Source organism: Leptidea sinapis, chromosome 2 (genome assembly GCF_905404315.1).
Source record: "Leptidea sinapis chromosome 2, ilLepSina1.1, whole genome shotgun sequence".
NCBI classification, from domain to species: domain Eukaryota; kingdom Metazoa; phylum Arthropoda; class Insecta; order Lepidoptera; family Pieridae; genus Leptidea; species Leptidea sinapis.
The window spans coordinates 6,224,211-6,241,010 of record NC_066266.1 but is presented as its reverse complement, the minus strand read 5'-3'; the positions used below and the strand labels follow the sequence as shown (position 1 = coordinate 6,241,010).

At 36.5% G+C, this 16,800-nt stretch overlaps 1 protein-coding gene across 1 annotated transcript in view; it reads right to left on the bottom strand.

Annotated features, from left to right (window-relative positions):
• Positions 1 to 151: 151 nt before the first annotated feature.
• LOC126973047 (uncharacterized) overlaps positions 152 to 16,800 on the bottom strand; it is a 34,744-nt gene continuing 18,095 nt past the window's right edge. The window contains exon 7 of the mRNA XM_050820167.1: positions 152 to 155. Within this exon, the coding sequence (XP_050676124.1) occupies positions 152 to 155 (4 nt within the window). The remainder of the gene's footprint in view (positions 156 to 16,800) is intronic.

Genomic DNA, 16,800 nt, shown 5'->3' with positions numbered 1-16,800 from the left:
TAAATTGAATGTAGACGAAATAAATGATTATTATTATTATTATATATACAATCTTCTTAATTCTTTCTTTGTTGGTGCCTGTACCTCTAACGACCGTTCCAAATATACTATCTACAGATGGAGATAAATTACTATCTTCTACTGTCAGTAATTAGCTGTGAATATAGTGATAAGTAATTCTTATCGCCTTATATTGGGTAGCGTAAATTGCAATTTCCATACAAGCTTCTATCGCTGGTAAGCTATACGTCGTCCCATTGACAGACAGCGTTTACGGATAAGGTGAGATATCATCGATAAGTTTATTGGGACAGAAAACTCAACGATAGTTACGATTTTTTTCTCAAGTAAGATATAGACTGAATATTGGGAATGGCCGTAAATGAAAAGAGAAACAATAATAAAATCAATTTAAAGTTGTTATCAGTTGGCTGGTTAGCCATTTAAACATCATTAAAAATAAAATGATAGAGGTTGTCATTCGTACGTGCATCACGGAAAAGTAACATATACATAACATAAGTAACGGATATATTTCCATTAAGTCTTCTAAGTTATATTCATTAGACACTTGACTAAAAAAATATTGCGATATCTTCATTTCATATAAAGTTATTAAAGTTTTAATAATCAATGATTTTTATTAGCACTAGATGCTCAGTCATGTGAGTACGCAGACGAAGTCACAAGTATCAGCTAGTCAACAACATTTAGTGGGCAAGTATCGTATCAACTAGGCGAGGAATAATTTTTCCACCATATGACTGCCTGTACCGTCAGAAGAAAAAATAATAAATCAAAATCAACCCAAATCAAAATAACTTTATTCATGTAGGCCACGGAAACGACACTTATGAATATCAAAAAAAAAAATATTATGAAATCTACTGCTAATTCGTAAAGGGTTGAGCTAATGAGAAGAAGTAGCAAGAAACTCATTGCCACCCTTTTAACACATTTTCATCGTTTTACAAATCATTTCAATTACAATATAATATTATTTAAAGTGATGCAACAAACATATTTATATAATATTTAATTACGTGGTCTCTTAACGATAATTCAAATGATTATGTTTTATAATGTTTCTGTTGTTGTTTTACAAGGGATCAGTAGATACGGGATCAAACCGTATTTATAATTAATATACTATCACACAAAAGAGCAAGAATTAGGCATATACCTTAGATTATTTATACATGTAGATGTCTAGTCATAGTCTTATGACAGCTGTGAAAACACCGATAAAAATAGACTTTACAACTACCCTCTTTTTTGAGCAATTCACGCACACTAACACAAAGTGTCATACAAATAGCGAGTGTAAGACGTAGCTTGTCACGCACGCTAAACTAATATTTCTGGCCTGTTTTTATCGGTTTTCTAAGAACAAGAGACTCTATCTAGACGTATAAATTATCTAAGGCCTGTACTATGCTTTCCAGACAACGTTATATTAAAAATAATTCATATACCTTAACAAAAATAGATATAAAAATAAATTTATTTAAACATCCACTACTCGGAAAGAAACATTAATATTCATCATATGATTAATGTTCGCACCTACTGGTTTTCTTATCTCTACAAGATTTTTTGGATAAGAAATGAAGACAATTTGTTTTTTTTTTTTGTGATAACGTTGGGATTAAATACAAAACTTAAATTTGAAAGCAATATTTATGAACAATGTGGGTCAGATCGCGTTCCGTACGAGCGCTCTTCGACAGAGTCGACCGTTCGAGTGACGTAAAGTTCATAAGTCTCGATATGTCTTTGTTCAACTCTCAGGTTGTGGCTTCATCTACAGGATCTACTTTACAGTTGATAATCTGCTCAACCCCAATTTTGCATTATTAGGAAATTGTATTGAGATGTCGCTCTTTCAAATCTAAGCAATGCGTAATTTTTTTATCTCTCACTTCTGGGGTAAATGACACAAATTAAATTCGAGAACAAAACACGGAACGCGAGAGGCCGCGGGTTCTAGCCCCGCATCGTTCAAAAACTTTATTTTAATTTTAATTTGTGTAAGAAATGAAGATTCACTTCAAGGAATTTTCTTTTTTCCACGTACAAAAAAAGTATGGATTAATTTACTTGTTTTCACGACGCGGTGTACTAAATTTAAGAATAATTGCATATTCTATTAGATAACGCTTCAGTGCCTCAAGGAGCAGAATAGTTCCAGCAAGGATAATTCTGCGATCAAGCTATTTGCCTTAAAAACCTGACCCAAATACTCTTCTCACAAATATAGGATGCCATGCCAATAACCCAGCCCAACCGAAACTACCCAGGATACTGTCTGAATGAATTACTTTCGTATGATCATACCCGAAATAACCGGGCACTGTTGACTAAGTTCATAGTTACATGTATTTAAGCGACAACTGCCCCTTCAAACATGGGAGAAACTGCTGCTCTGAAAAATCTGCTGACACAATCAGACTGATTCGTCACAATTCTTAGATTCACCGATTTTCTCAGCACCTTCGTTTCATCATCATGTTTATAAGCCGGAAGACGTCCACTGCTGGACAAAGGCCTCCCTCAATGATCTCAACGATGACCGGTCCTGCGCTGCCCTCATATTGTTTAAATTAATATTTAATTAACATAGTGAGACTACCTTTACCTATAATTAAAGTTAATAAGGTTTCTGACTGTTATTTTCCACTAAATGTCTAACATATATCAGTCTGTAGTTGATGTCGCGGCCAATAAAAATCTTAACTATGACAAGTATTCTTTATATTAGCGACAATAAAACCAACGACACTCCAAACAATACTTTATCGATATTCATAATTGCTCTTCACGTGCCTCGTGTGTACCGCGTGGTTCTACTAGTCATTTATTTACTTTGATGGTTCCGTACTATTAAAACGAACAAAAACTGACCAAGTTTAAGTGAAAGTGCACCAAAGGCTCCGATCGTAGAAGATTTTATTTGTTGTTATAGCGGAAATTAATAATAAAGCCTATGTCAAAAGATGATAATTAGAATTGGAGGCTAATATTTATATTTGAACAATTTTGGAAGTACAATAATCAGCTATATAATGCATCATCCTTATAACGCATTTTGATATAACGCGATGTTAATTGGCCGTCTAACACGCTCATCGCCCCATATAACGCGGTGATTTCCTACATACATATTTCTGTACTGTGAAATTTATAATTATTTGTACAATTCATAATGAGCTTCGCGTGCCTTTGCACAGGTGTTTATTGTGTTATTACAAAATTAAATTATTTTATTAAATTTGTGTTTTAAAAACCTTAATAAAATAGTAACACTAGGCAAACAATTCGAAATACTTTTTACGAATTGTGGTTAATTATTATTATAACGAATAACGAGGTCGTTAAACGCGCTATCGCTATGACGCGTGCTCCTATAAAGCGGAACCACTCTATCGCGTTGTAGAGAGAACTACCTATCGATTGTCGAAAGTCTCCTGTTGCCATTTGTTAATGTTGTAGATTCAATTTAAAAAAGAAAGAATAAACTGTACGTGGCCTGTAATACGTTTGATAGAGCTAACTTTACGTTTTAACTTACCTTACGTTTTAACACGTAACCTTAAGGATATTTAAGATTTATAGTTTTTGATAATCAATCATGGAATAATACAATACCTAGGAGAAATATATTAAAAATTATTTGTCAAGCCTTACTATTATAGTATATCAGATTATATAGAAGATATCAACGCATGGTTCTTGACTGGTTCTGCGCAGGTGACCTAAAATTGAATCTTAAATCTATTAAAATAATGAGCTGCAAGTTTCTTTAGTTTCTTTTTTCTTTATTTATATTTTATTTGATATATTTTATTTTATATTTTAATTGATATTAATCATTTTAATTTCGTAGAAAAAATACTTTTTAGTATACATTATACTTTAGGTACCTTAGATCTATATGTTTCTCTTAAACAGATATCGCCACTCCCGAATCTACTAAGACAATTGCGGACGTTATGTAGAAACAGTGCCCTGTATACAGTTTGACTGTAATGGGGAAGCGAGTGAACCCAAAAATCCAAAAAAATATAAAAAAATAGTTTTTTTAGTCATTAGCATTAGCCGTTTTGGTAATGGATGTGGTAATTTCATAGAATCTCATTGATCTATTCACAGAACAGGTAAAAGACATCAGCTCTTCTGTTCTGTGGATTGGTTCCATTGATTTTCATAACAGAATAGCCAAGATTCGGATATTTTTCAATAATAACTTTGTACACTCTTGGAGAATACCTGGATTCGTTTTTGTCCGATAAACAAAGAATACATAAAAGTACTCAAAAAGTACTCAAAGCAAATAGTTACTAAGTAAGACTCTTCAATTAGATATGCTATGATATTGGCTACTATGTCATTTCAATAACCACATAACAACATTGTTGCGTATGTAAGTACTAACATTATACCCGATAGCAGATATTAACAGCCTTGTGCGATAAAATATGGTTATTTATATTTCTGCCATTTATAACCTAGATCCTAAAAATCGTTAGTCATCTTATGATTTTTTTTAAATAATTAAAATAAATTAATAAACATTTTTAACCTCTCAATATATTCTTGATAATTTTATATCAGCCATTGTTTTCCAAGTCGGTTGTTACTGGTTTTACCCCGTTGTTTGAAAATCGACTCAGATCTCGAAAGCTTTTCTGACTATTAGCGCGATGATGTCCGTATGTATGAGTGTGTGTGTGTATGGATATATGTAAACCTCTTAAAACTTTTGAACGTCTCGACTCATTTCATCGCGGTTGGCACCATTCGAAAGGGCTTGCCAAACTTAGACAAATACAAGCAACGAATTTTTTTTGTGTATTTTTTTGGAAGAACTTTTTAATAGCTTTACCGATTGATTCCAGCTCTTAACATCAAAAAACCACGTCAATTGCCACCAAGCCGGTGAAAATCGGTTGATTCGTTCGTGAGTCAGCTTTGACGAATTATTCAAATATATTTTTTTCAGTTTCTTGTAGTTGTAAGCATGTTATTATGTATGTATGCTAATTATACTATTAAATGTCTTATCTCGCAGCCTTGGGTACATACACGTTTAAAACAGCTGAAATAAATTGGAACAATAGAAGTGTATTGTGATAAATGATGATTCTGACCTACGCTTTAATTATTGCCACCATGAGACATTGATGCTTCCATAATTTCGCCATTACAATATTAAGTGAAGGTTAAAACTATTCCGAACTCTCGGCGTATGTACGTGCTGTAGGTATTATATCTATAATATATATTACCGCCTTTGAAATTTCAAAAATACATAGAGTTACAGATTTCGGTTATTTAAAGTGTATATTTCATTAAACTGTTTATTTAACTGTCTGGGTACTCTCAGAGTGCACTCGTACGAGACATAAATTATAGGAATGTGTCCGATCCGAATCCGATCCGTATCCGTGAACGGCCCGAAGTAGTCGTAGAACTATTTCTGTGGTAGATAGCACTAGATACGGCTTCCGTCATCCGATTTTTTTTCCGTCAACCGTTAGTAGTTCTACACCGGACCGTGTTTTCATGGATTCTTACGGTCGTGGGGAGTTTATTATAGTATCTAACAGAATTTCCTAACATTGACTTATTTGCGTTACTAGTTTTAAAACTGGGTATGGCAATTTTATATTTATATCAAGTGTTTAAGTTCTAACTATTTATTTCCTCATATTTTGATAGATATATTCTGATGGCATTGTAAGTATATTTATTTCTTTAAACAGATTTCGTTATGAGTTATGACTTCCAATACCCCAGAGAATACTGTAACACCTAATTCTGTGGAAATACGCAAAATATACATACCTAGCCATTGCTATAATATATCCGATTGTTGCTTTATTTAAAAGGCGTAGGAAGCTGAACTTAATTCAGATAACAATTTTACAATATGTTATAATATTACAATATCCCCATTGTAATTTAGAATCTAATCTAATCTTGTAACTCCTAAGAACACTGTATCAGAAACTAATTATAGGGTTACATTCTTAAGCTTAACTATTTGTTCAGTAAATGTATCCGATGATTATGACGTATCCCAAAGAGATAGTCATAGAATATTACGAATTTTTTTAATATTATGTATAATATTATAGTAAATTTAATATAAAAAAAAGCGCGTACACCTTCCTTAAAGGCCGGCAACGCTCTCGTGATTCCTCTGGTGTCGCAAGAGAATGTGGGCGGCGGTTATCACTTAACACCAGGTGACCCGTACGTTCGTTTGTCCTCCTATTCCATAAAAAAAATTATCTTATAGAGTTCAGCCAGCGTTTGCAGTGTAAGCGTAAAAATGCGTGCATTGATGACATCATATTAGAAACCTCTTATCAGTGTTTCTTTTCTATATTATGCATGTAATATAAATATGTATAAACTTTTCTCTTGAATCGCTTTCTTTCCATGGGAAAATTCTTCACTGCCAATCGTATGGATTGTTTTAGGGACTCCAAATTATCATTGCGTTTAGAGCAAGCCGTACTCTCTAAAACTGACCATAAATAATAATCCGGTGGATTAAGATCTGGACTAGACGACGGCCAAGCTTCAGCTATGATGAAGTCCAAAACGTACGTTTTAGAAACCAAGAATGCGTAGATTGAACTGTATGACCCGGCGCCGAGTCTTGCTGGAAGGGCCATTCATGGTTATTGAACATGGTGTTGAAAAGGGGCTTCACTACCTACTCAGGAGTGGTATCTTGATACACGTGTGCCGTTGTCTTTTCATAAAAGTATGGCACAGTCACTCCTTTATAGCTACTATCCCACCAAATCATCACTGAAGTCGGATAGTGCCCACGTTGCACTCTGTCGACTAATTGAGAAGCTTCCTTAGACTTTTGAGCATGACTACGGTCAAGTAAACAACATTTTTAGTGACCTCCCTTTGCGTACCGCTTCAGTAGTTGTTTCGATTTTGCCACCCTATTCTTTTTTAAATTATCACTTAAGAAATGACCAGTACTTCTCTTATAAGCTGCAAGTCCTGAGTCATCTTTTAAAATACGCGAAATGGTTCGGACAGGATTTCTTCGAATTCTTTCCTTTACTGCTTTGACCACATTTTTCGTACGAACACTACGTGGACGGTCAGATCTTTTTCTGTCCCAAACAGAGGAGGTCTACCTATTAATAGCCCGGTACACAAACATTTTACTAATACCAAGCGAATGGAGAGTTTTAAAAATTGTAATTGGCTCCATAGCTACTTTGTGTAATGCAATTACAGTGATTCGGTTCTCTTTATCACCCCATTCCATTTTAATATCGCAAAATATTTTACAATGTATTGGTGCCAAAATGAGAAAACTCAATGAACAATCATATAAAAATGACAGATTCCAATTTCAAATGTAATATTTTGTTTATTTTTAATTGTAACAGTATTTATGGCCAGACTAAGTAGATGTTTATTTCGTAGATATTTTTTTTTATTTTCCACTCTGGTTTCAGCAGCATTAACCAATTGGCGCGGAAATAGTAGTAACTGTACTGTTATTGTAATGTATTTTTAGTAACTCCTAAATACTGACATCTTTTGTTTATTCTTGGTACTCGTTAAGCATATCACGTTATTTTGAAACATTGTTGTGTTCAGTTTGCCCCTATTATGATAGATGGCAGTATACGAAAAATGTGTTAAAATTAATATACAAATATTTTTTTCTTCTTCGGTAGACTTACTCCATTTAGTTTTGTAGAACAAAATGTAATAAACAAAATAGTGTTGACAAGATCCATAATACATACCGCTCTTTACGAGCGACATTCCCAAGTTTCCGAGTGTCCAGCTCGCTCAGTACGCTGACGATACGGCACTCTACTTTGGCTCCGCTCTATTGAACCGCTCAACCTTGAGCAGGAACATTAAAGTACTTCAAGCCGCCGTCGATGAACTAGGCAACTGGTTCAGAAAATGGCGGATTGAAGTGAACCCCACCAAGAGTGCAGCGGTACTCTTCGGTAACGCGAATAGCATCCGCGCTAAAAAACGACCGACCGACGTCATTAAATTGTATGAAACACCCATACCGTGGGTGAAGGATTACAAATACTTAGGAGTCACGTTCAACAGCAATATGAACTTCAAGAAACATATTGATACGGTATGCAATAGAGCCCGATTTGTCCTCAGTCGCCTTTATCCACTTATGTGTGGGCGAAGCAAACTTCCGCTCAAACACAAAGTGACGCTGTACAAAACCATCGTACGGCCCATACTGTCATACGCAAGCGTCGTTTTCGCGCACACCCGACCGAGCTACTTACGTCGTTTGCAAGTAGTTCAAAATAAATTCACGCGCATGGCAACCGGAGCCCCGTGGTTCATCCGAAACGTTGACCTTCACCGCGACCTAGAGCTTCCGACGATAGCTCAACACTTTAAAGAGATCTCGCGACGCTTCTTTGACAAGGCGCCTAACCATCCCAACATCTTGGTTAGGAAGGCATGCGGGTACACCCCCCTTCACCATAATCTTAACCCAATAAGACGTCCCAGACACGTAACGGTAGACCCGGATGACGACATCACCATCGCGAACGCGACACCCACACAAACACCGACATAGACACGCACACACCGCCTTCGCAGGCGTAGGCGCGGTCAACCACCGCAAACCACTGGCACTCGTCACTCTGACGATGGCCAGCGGCCCGCACCCTAGATACACCACACATTGTTTTGATACCCGACGAGACGTTAGTTCTCGTCCTGTAATCGTTTCACTACACTCACTAACACACGGACTGACTGACGGACTGACATACACCACTTACACAACCACAAACACACTCCACAAACAGACACAAACACAAACATACATGCACACTAATATTTACACTACTTACACACATACAAACATACATACATACAATCATAAACACATACACACACACTTACATACATTACACTAAACATCACCACACTCGCCGGTGAGTGTGTTCTTCTCATCTTTTCATCTTCATTTTCATTTTCATTCTCTCTCCTTTCCACAAGCACACAGCCGGTCTGAGGTTCGAGTCTCCTTAGGAGACGCCCCGCGACTGTTGTTGCGTAGTCTTTGCGGCCTCCATGGCCCACGTCCTACTTCGCTGTGAAAGCCAGGGCTGCTAACAGCACAGAGGAGGTTTTAGTCGGTATGGAGCGTCCGCTTACGCGGACACTCGAGTCCGACATATTACGCCCCGTTCCGGGGCGTAAATACGTAACAGTATTTCCTCCTCTCAAAAAAAAAAATCCATAATACGTAGGTACTCAATACTTCTTATTTAATAAAAATATTAATTTCATATTTTAGTTACAATCAATAACCCTATTGTTTCATTAACAAAGTAGCTCTACAGATTAAATACGAAAACTGACCCGCTAAGATTTACATCTTGGTTTGATAGTAGTACAAACGTTGCATACTAGATGTCGCTATTCAGCAAATAAAATTCAAAATCAATCTTCATATTTTATTGTTGTATTTAACGAAAACATTAGTCTTAACTACACCTAATATTACAATATTTTTTAATTAATCATAAGAGTATATTGCTCCGGCGCATAGGACAAGACCCAACATCATTAGGCAGATATTCTTGAACACAATCAAACTGTAACAGAAAAGTGCTATTAGGGTGCCTGTCCACTGAGGTCCCAATGCAATTCAATTTCATTTTCATTCTCTCTCCTTTCCACAAGCACACAGCCGGTCTGAGGTTCGAGTCTCCTTAGGAGACGCCCCGCGACTGTTGTTGCGTAGTCTTTGCGGCCTCCATGGCCCACGTCCTACTTCGCTGTGAAAGCCAGGGAAGAGAAGAAGAGCGTTAACGACGTCCGTTAAATGAGCTTAGAAATTTTTATCCCTAATATATACCTACATTGCATTTAAAACTCTTTTTATTGTTTTCAATATTAAGCGCTGAGCGGTAGACGTAAGGTTGAAATTATCTTTCATGCCATAGGTTTTAGCGCCACGCTTTTTTAAACCTCATGTGAATAGGGCCTACTCTGAAGAAGTGTGGAGAGGAAATCTGCTCATTTTAAAGTAAAACTTTCTGGGGGAGGGAATTTGAAATTCTGATCCGCAACATAATGCTCGTTCGGATAAAGTTGACCCGTACAGTCATGTGTTATTTATAATACTATACAGATTTCTAAATTTCAATAGGCATTATCCGAAAATCGTGGTAGGGACTCAGAGCCATTGTTTTCCGGGCGAACTTCAACTTGACAGCTCGAATTGTAAGGGAACCCAGTGCTCTATGAACGGCTGGATCACTTGGCCTTGCATAGAGACGTCGCTTCATTCTACCGCATTAACCGGATGCTGGTTGGTAGGCCATATAGAGGCATTACATCTTCGACTTGGCTCGACATTCCTAAAACACTCAATCCACATTTACTCTACAAATTTGTTACGTCAATCTACTTCTACTGATCATCTACATGACCAGACCCCAATATGTTCTCACCAATCTGTTACTACTTCTTTTCATACCAGTAGGAGGCTCCTTTGTACAGAATGCCGGCTAGATTATTGGCACCACAACGGCGCCTATTTCTGCCGTGAAGTGTAAGCATTATTGTGATTCGGTCTGAAGTAGTGAAATTACTGGGCAAACGAGACTTGACATCTTATGTCTCAAGGAGACGAGCGCAATTGTGTTACCGATAAGAATTTTAGGGATTTTCAAGAATCCTGATCGGCACTACATTGTACTGCTCAATAACGATCAGATGGACGTCCTGCTCGTTTCGTCACTTATTGTCATAAAAAAATACTCCGCATCCTTCTCTGACATGAACTTGATGTTCAAATTTAAAAATATCAACCTGAAGCATATAGCGCTGGTGTCCGACCACTTGACCATCGTCTCGATAGCCGCTGGCAACACAAACACGGCAAACCCCATGAAGAAGTTGCCAATCTGAAAAAATATAATAATTATAATGGCTTCTGCTATGTCATGGACGCACTAATTTTCTCGGGAAGTGATATGGTTGATGGATCACGCTAAAAATGTGTCTGCAGCAAAACTCTGCCTACGAGTCTTATAGGCAGAGTTTTATACAATAGACTTTGAACATTACTGCCACGAAATAAGGTGTTCATTTGAATAAATGTCTTAATGGTATCTTTATATGTTAATGTATACTCAGCTCAGACATTTTTTGACGACCTTTAGGCCCGGTATCCACCAAAAGCGGAGAGAAGATATACTTTAATAACCAATCAGATTAAGTTATTTCCACATCTCCTCTCCGCTTAGCCTCGGTGGAAATGAATCAAACGGAGAGGAGAGGAGATGCCTCATTTGTCTATAGAATTTTGTGCCACATCGAGCGCCCTTTCCGTAAAAACAGAGTTATACTGTTTTTTTTATGAAAATATGGGATGAGACGAGCAGGACGTTCAGCTGTTGGTAAGTGATATGCCCTGCCCATTACAATGCAGCGCCGCTCAGGATTATTGAAAAACCCAAAATTTTTAACGGCACTAAAACTGCGCTCGTCACCTAGAGATATAAGTCGTCAAGTCTTATTTGTCCAGTAATTTCACTAGCTACGGCGCCCTTCAGATCGAAACACAGTAATGTTTCACGGCAGAAATAGGCGCTGTTGTGGTACCCATAAACTAGCGGGCAGCCAGTGCAAAGGAGCCTCCCACTGGTAAATCTTTTCAATATTCAAACATTGACGTTGAAGCTGCAAGCTGTTGGTGTTATTAATATATATTATGAGTGAATTATAATATGCATAAAAACTGTTTATTTTAAAACACCACCGGCCTTACAAATAAACTTGGTATAAAGTTATAACTAAGCATAAACAAAGAATATGCAAAATGTTTACAATATCGTTGACGACACTGTCAATACAATGATAATTCTGAAGTTTTCCGAATGACAAGCAGCCTTGCAAATAAACGCGGGAAACGTTATACGTCCGAATACACCAATCGTAAACAAAATGTCTGATTGTAAACATTTTGCATTTTCTTAGTTTATGATTAGTTATAACTTTATGCCAATTTAATTTGTAAGGCCACACGACTTCAATGAAGATGATGAATAAAATATCTCAAAGGGGACTTTCTTTACATGAACTTGCTAAACAGTGCAGTAAAACATACACATTTTGTACAGCTGAATAAACAAACCAAGATTTATAGATAACGCGCCATTCGAACGGTTGGCTAAGTGGTCAAAGCGCTGGGGCGTAACCTGCATTATTCAAAAATTTAATTTGAATTAATTTTGGAGAAGTACAAAGAAAGTCAAAACAAACAACTTTATAACGAGTATTATTTACAAAATAATTTAAATATTCTTTTACGTTATTTCAAACATAGTCCAACAAGAGTCAAAATTCAGATCCAAAACTGATTACGCAAGACAATATGCTCTGATTTTGATGAATAAAAACAACTTACACATTATAACTTTAAACGTTTGCATATTAGGAATGATGAATAGCAATGATTAAAGATATAGAAAAGAAAGAAAGAATGAAGCCACAACCTGAGAGTTGAACAAAGCATACACGATTTTATCAACGATACGTCACTCGAACGGTTGGCTCAGTTGGTAAGAGCGCTCGCACGGAACGCTAGAGGTCGCGGGTTCGAGTCCCGCATCGTACATTAAGTTTTGCCTTCAGTTTAATTTGTGTAATTCATCACAGAAGTGAGGGTCACTATCACTTTAAAAACATAACAAATTGTCTGGATTTGCAAGAGGGACACCTCAAGTCAATTTCCTAATATACAAATATTAGGGTTGAGCAGGTTATCAACTGTCAAGTAGATCCTGTAGATGAAGCCATAACCTGTGAGTTGAACAAAGCATACAAGATTTTATCAACGATACGTCACCCGAACGGTTGGTTCAGTTGGACAGAGCGGTCGCACGGAACGCGGGAGGTCGCGGGTTCGAGTCCCGCATCGTTCATAAAATTAAATTATAATATCTTAAAGTATTATATGAACAATAGTTGAATGGGCGACTTTTATACTATATTAAGTATTTAAACGAACTACTAACGAAACTCATCCATTTAATCTGATTCGGGAAGGCGATAGACAAACAGGACAGAAGGACGATATGAATGCCTCTGTAACATCTCTCCCAGCAGCCTCGCGCCCTGTAATTGTTCTTTGATTACCAGGGAGAAAGTCAGCGATGCCTCGCGAGGGTGCGATTCGTAGGCACAAGACGCAGTCAAGGGCCTCCTTACACCCGAATATTAGTATCGTACTTTCTCCCGGCTGATACCACAGATGGTTTGGATGGTAATAAATAATTTTTATGATGGAAAATAATTTTAAATATTTAAATATTCAAATTACTATAATTAAAGTATCCTTTTTTTAGAATAAGAGGACAAAAGCAATCCCCTCTGCCCATACGCTCCTGCAATATTGGAGGTATCACAGGAGCGTTGCCGGTCTTTAATTAAGACGGTTAATCTTGATCAGCAATTATTAATGATATTTAATCATCTTTCACCTTATAAGTCCAAAGTTTGAAGCAAGTTTCAAGCCCGTTGAAAACTGGTATTAATTAAACTTATCAAAAAAAATTACCTATTAGTGAAAATATGTCTAGATTCTGTAAGTTAATTAATTGTGATTAATTTAAGTCGAATTTAATGATTAATCAAATTGAAAATACTTATTTTGTAAGACGGCCACAAACATTAATCATAGGTATGATTAAGCCTTTTTTTGTAATAATATTATTTTCTTAAATTAAAATAGGTTAAAAATTTTTTTTTAATATCCTTAACATGCAAAGTATATTAATTGAGCAGCTTTGATCCCAATCCGGTTTGTCATCCAAATAATCAGATATTTCGTAATACGTATCTAGTATAACATTATCTTAATAATATTTGTAAATTTTCACATTGGCAGATCCTGGATATGATGAAGAAGAAGTTTGTTGCGGTCCATACACTAGGCCTTTAAACGAATTACTAATTTTGTGGAGACATGTTTGATGTCGTAAACGTCGCTTTTTTGATGAAGTTATTTGGATGGACACACAAGATGGACCGAAGATCTAGTCAAGATCGCCGGAGTACGTTAGATGAGGACAGCGCAGGATCGTTCCTCGTGGAGATCTTTGGGGGAGGCCTTTGTACAGCAGTGGACGTCTTCCGACTGTTGATGAGTGCATAGGTATAGGTTTATGGTGTACTTGAGCCTTATACTGGCATAGAGTAACAGGAGACAGGCACCAGTGGAAAGAGTTACAGCAGCAGTTTGCCTTGCAGCAGATTAAAAGTGGAGATAATATTAATAACATTGTTAGATTGTGAGCTTGCACTAATATTAATGATGGCGAAATATTAAATTCAACAACGACCAGCTGGCATATAAGTAACTCGTGTTTACTTTACGAGGAATATCTATATATATATAAAGAAAATAGTCTTTGTTTGAGGCCGAATCACGCCTAAACAACTGATCGTATCGACATGAAACTACCACCATTCGATGCGAAATTTACCATAGATGGTTTTTTTTATTGGTTGATTTATTTCCTTTTAAAATTCGCCCACGCAAGGGGGCGGGAACGGCTAGTCTTACAATATACTTAAAGTTAATATCAACGTGTTACTAGTTAAACTAAATTAACATACTGTGACGGGCAGGCGGCCATTCGGTGAACCAAGAGAATAGACAGTTTATAGGGCTGCATAAATACCACAGAGTATGTATTCAGTTACACTTTTCGCATGGATACTCCAAAAGCTTTTTGATGCTCTAGTCGTCAATACTAAGAAAAAAAAAATAATATCCGGACGACCGAGCCTTGCTCGAATTTTTAAGAATATACAAAACTTGATCAAAAAAAAACTAATATTACATCTGGATTCGAACCAGGGTCTTCTGCTTTACGGATCACCCAATGTCCCATCTAAAGTATTACAGTCTAGTATATAGTGGCGAAATTTACCTTGGTATTCTAATGTTATTGCAGCTGATTCTCATTAAAACAGGGATAAAACAACATTTTTTAATTGAAAACTAGCTAGATCGATTTATCGCCCCCGAAATCCCCTGTATACTAAATTTTATGAGACTCGTTGGAGCCGTTTCCAAGATTCAGATTATATACAGGATGGTTTTTTGAGAAGGACGGTGATGGCCAAGTCGGAAATTACGAGACTAAGAGAAAACTCGTGAAAGGAGTCATGCCCTAAAAATAATTAGTATTTCCTTTAATTTTTAGTAATAAATTTCATTGCAAAAATTTATCCTTATTAGCAACAGAGTCCATTGGTCCAATAATACAGGTTGTATTTTTTTTTGAAAAATCATTCTTGTCGATTTCACTCAAAAGTTCAAGAAATTGAAAAAAAAAAACTAAATATGCAGTTTTTGGTTTCTCATAAATCGAGGGCATGATTCCTTTCACGACTTTTCTTTAAGTCTCGTAGCTTCCGACTTGGCCATCGCCGCGCTTCTCAAAAAACCACCCTGTATATATACAAGAATTTGCTCGTTTCAATATATAAGATAATGTTACCTTTCATGCTTTAGTATAATATAATGCCATAGAACCCGGAACGTCACCCAGAAATGCACAGCAAACGTCACGGAGAGAGAGGCCGTCAGCAAACACTGCATCAGTAGGGGCAGTCTGTGGATGATAGCTCAAAATTACATGACTTCTATTTATGAAATTAAATCGAATCCATTGCGGTCATCTCACAAAGGTAAAACAAACTATTATACAAAAGGCATAAAAGGCATTTATTTTCTCAAATTGATTCCTTTAGTATTCTATTTGATGTTATTTCTAATATACTAGATACTACTACCGCTTCGGAAATAAATGGCGCACTGAGAGAGAAGAGCGGCGCAAGAAACTCTCCCGGCATTGTTTTTTTGCGCTGTTTTTAATAAAAACATATAATATTGTACTGTAATTGCTATTGCTATAAAATAACCATAATCTAGAAGATATAGTACTTAGAAGCATTAGTAAAAATGGCTATTAATATTATGGACATTCCTACTTTTACATAAATTGTCCTATCTCAAACTAGGCAAAGCCTCAACAATGGATGCAAGATAACAATATAATTAATACAATATACATACTTAAAAAAACACAAAAATATAATATAGAAGCAGTAATGTGTAAACATTACTGTGTTTCGGACTTAAGGGTGCTGTAGCTAGTGAAATTACTGGGCAAATCAGACTTAACATCTTATGTCTCAAGGTGACGAGCGCAAGCCGCTCAGAAATTTTGAGTTTTTCAAGAATCCTGCGTGTATCAATTACCATCATTCCTTGCTTTCATAAAAAAAACATTTCAGCTATCTAGTCATTGCAATTGATTAGGAGCAGCCGCTGACAGACAGACGAGTCTCGGCTATTGTATGTATGTATGTATAATACGTGGTTATGGAATGGCGCAACGCTTTGCAAAACAAACAGCGGACGATGCGGTCGCCATAAACTGCATCAGAAGTGGAACAGCGGGCCGTAATATTGTAATGAGTCAGCCCCGTCGGAGCATGCTGGCTAAAACTTAGTCCAGTTAGTTTCTAAGTTTGGTCTAGTGTGTTTATTAACAAATGGCTTAATTATATCCACAGCGCTAGATGCTATGTTATCGCAACACAGATGTGCTCATGCATTCACACACCAACTCAAATATCCGGAGACTTGTATATACGTTTGCCTTATTGTGCTTCTTAAATCGTTTTGGGGCTCGTAAATTCAATGGATGATTCGTTAAAACA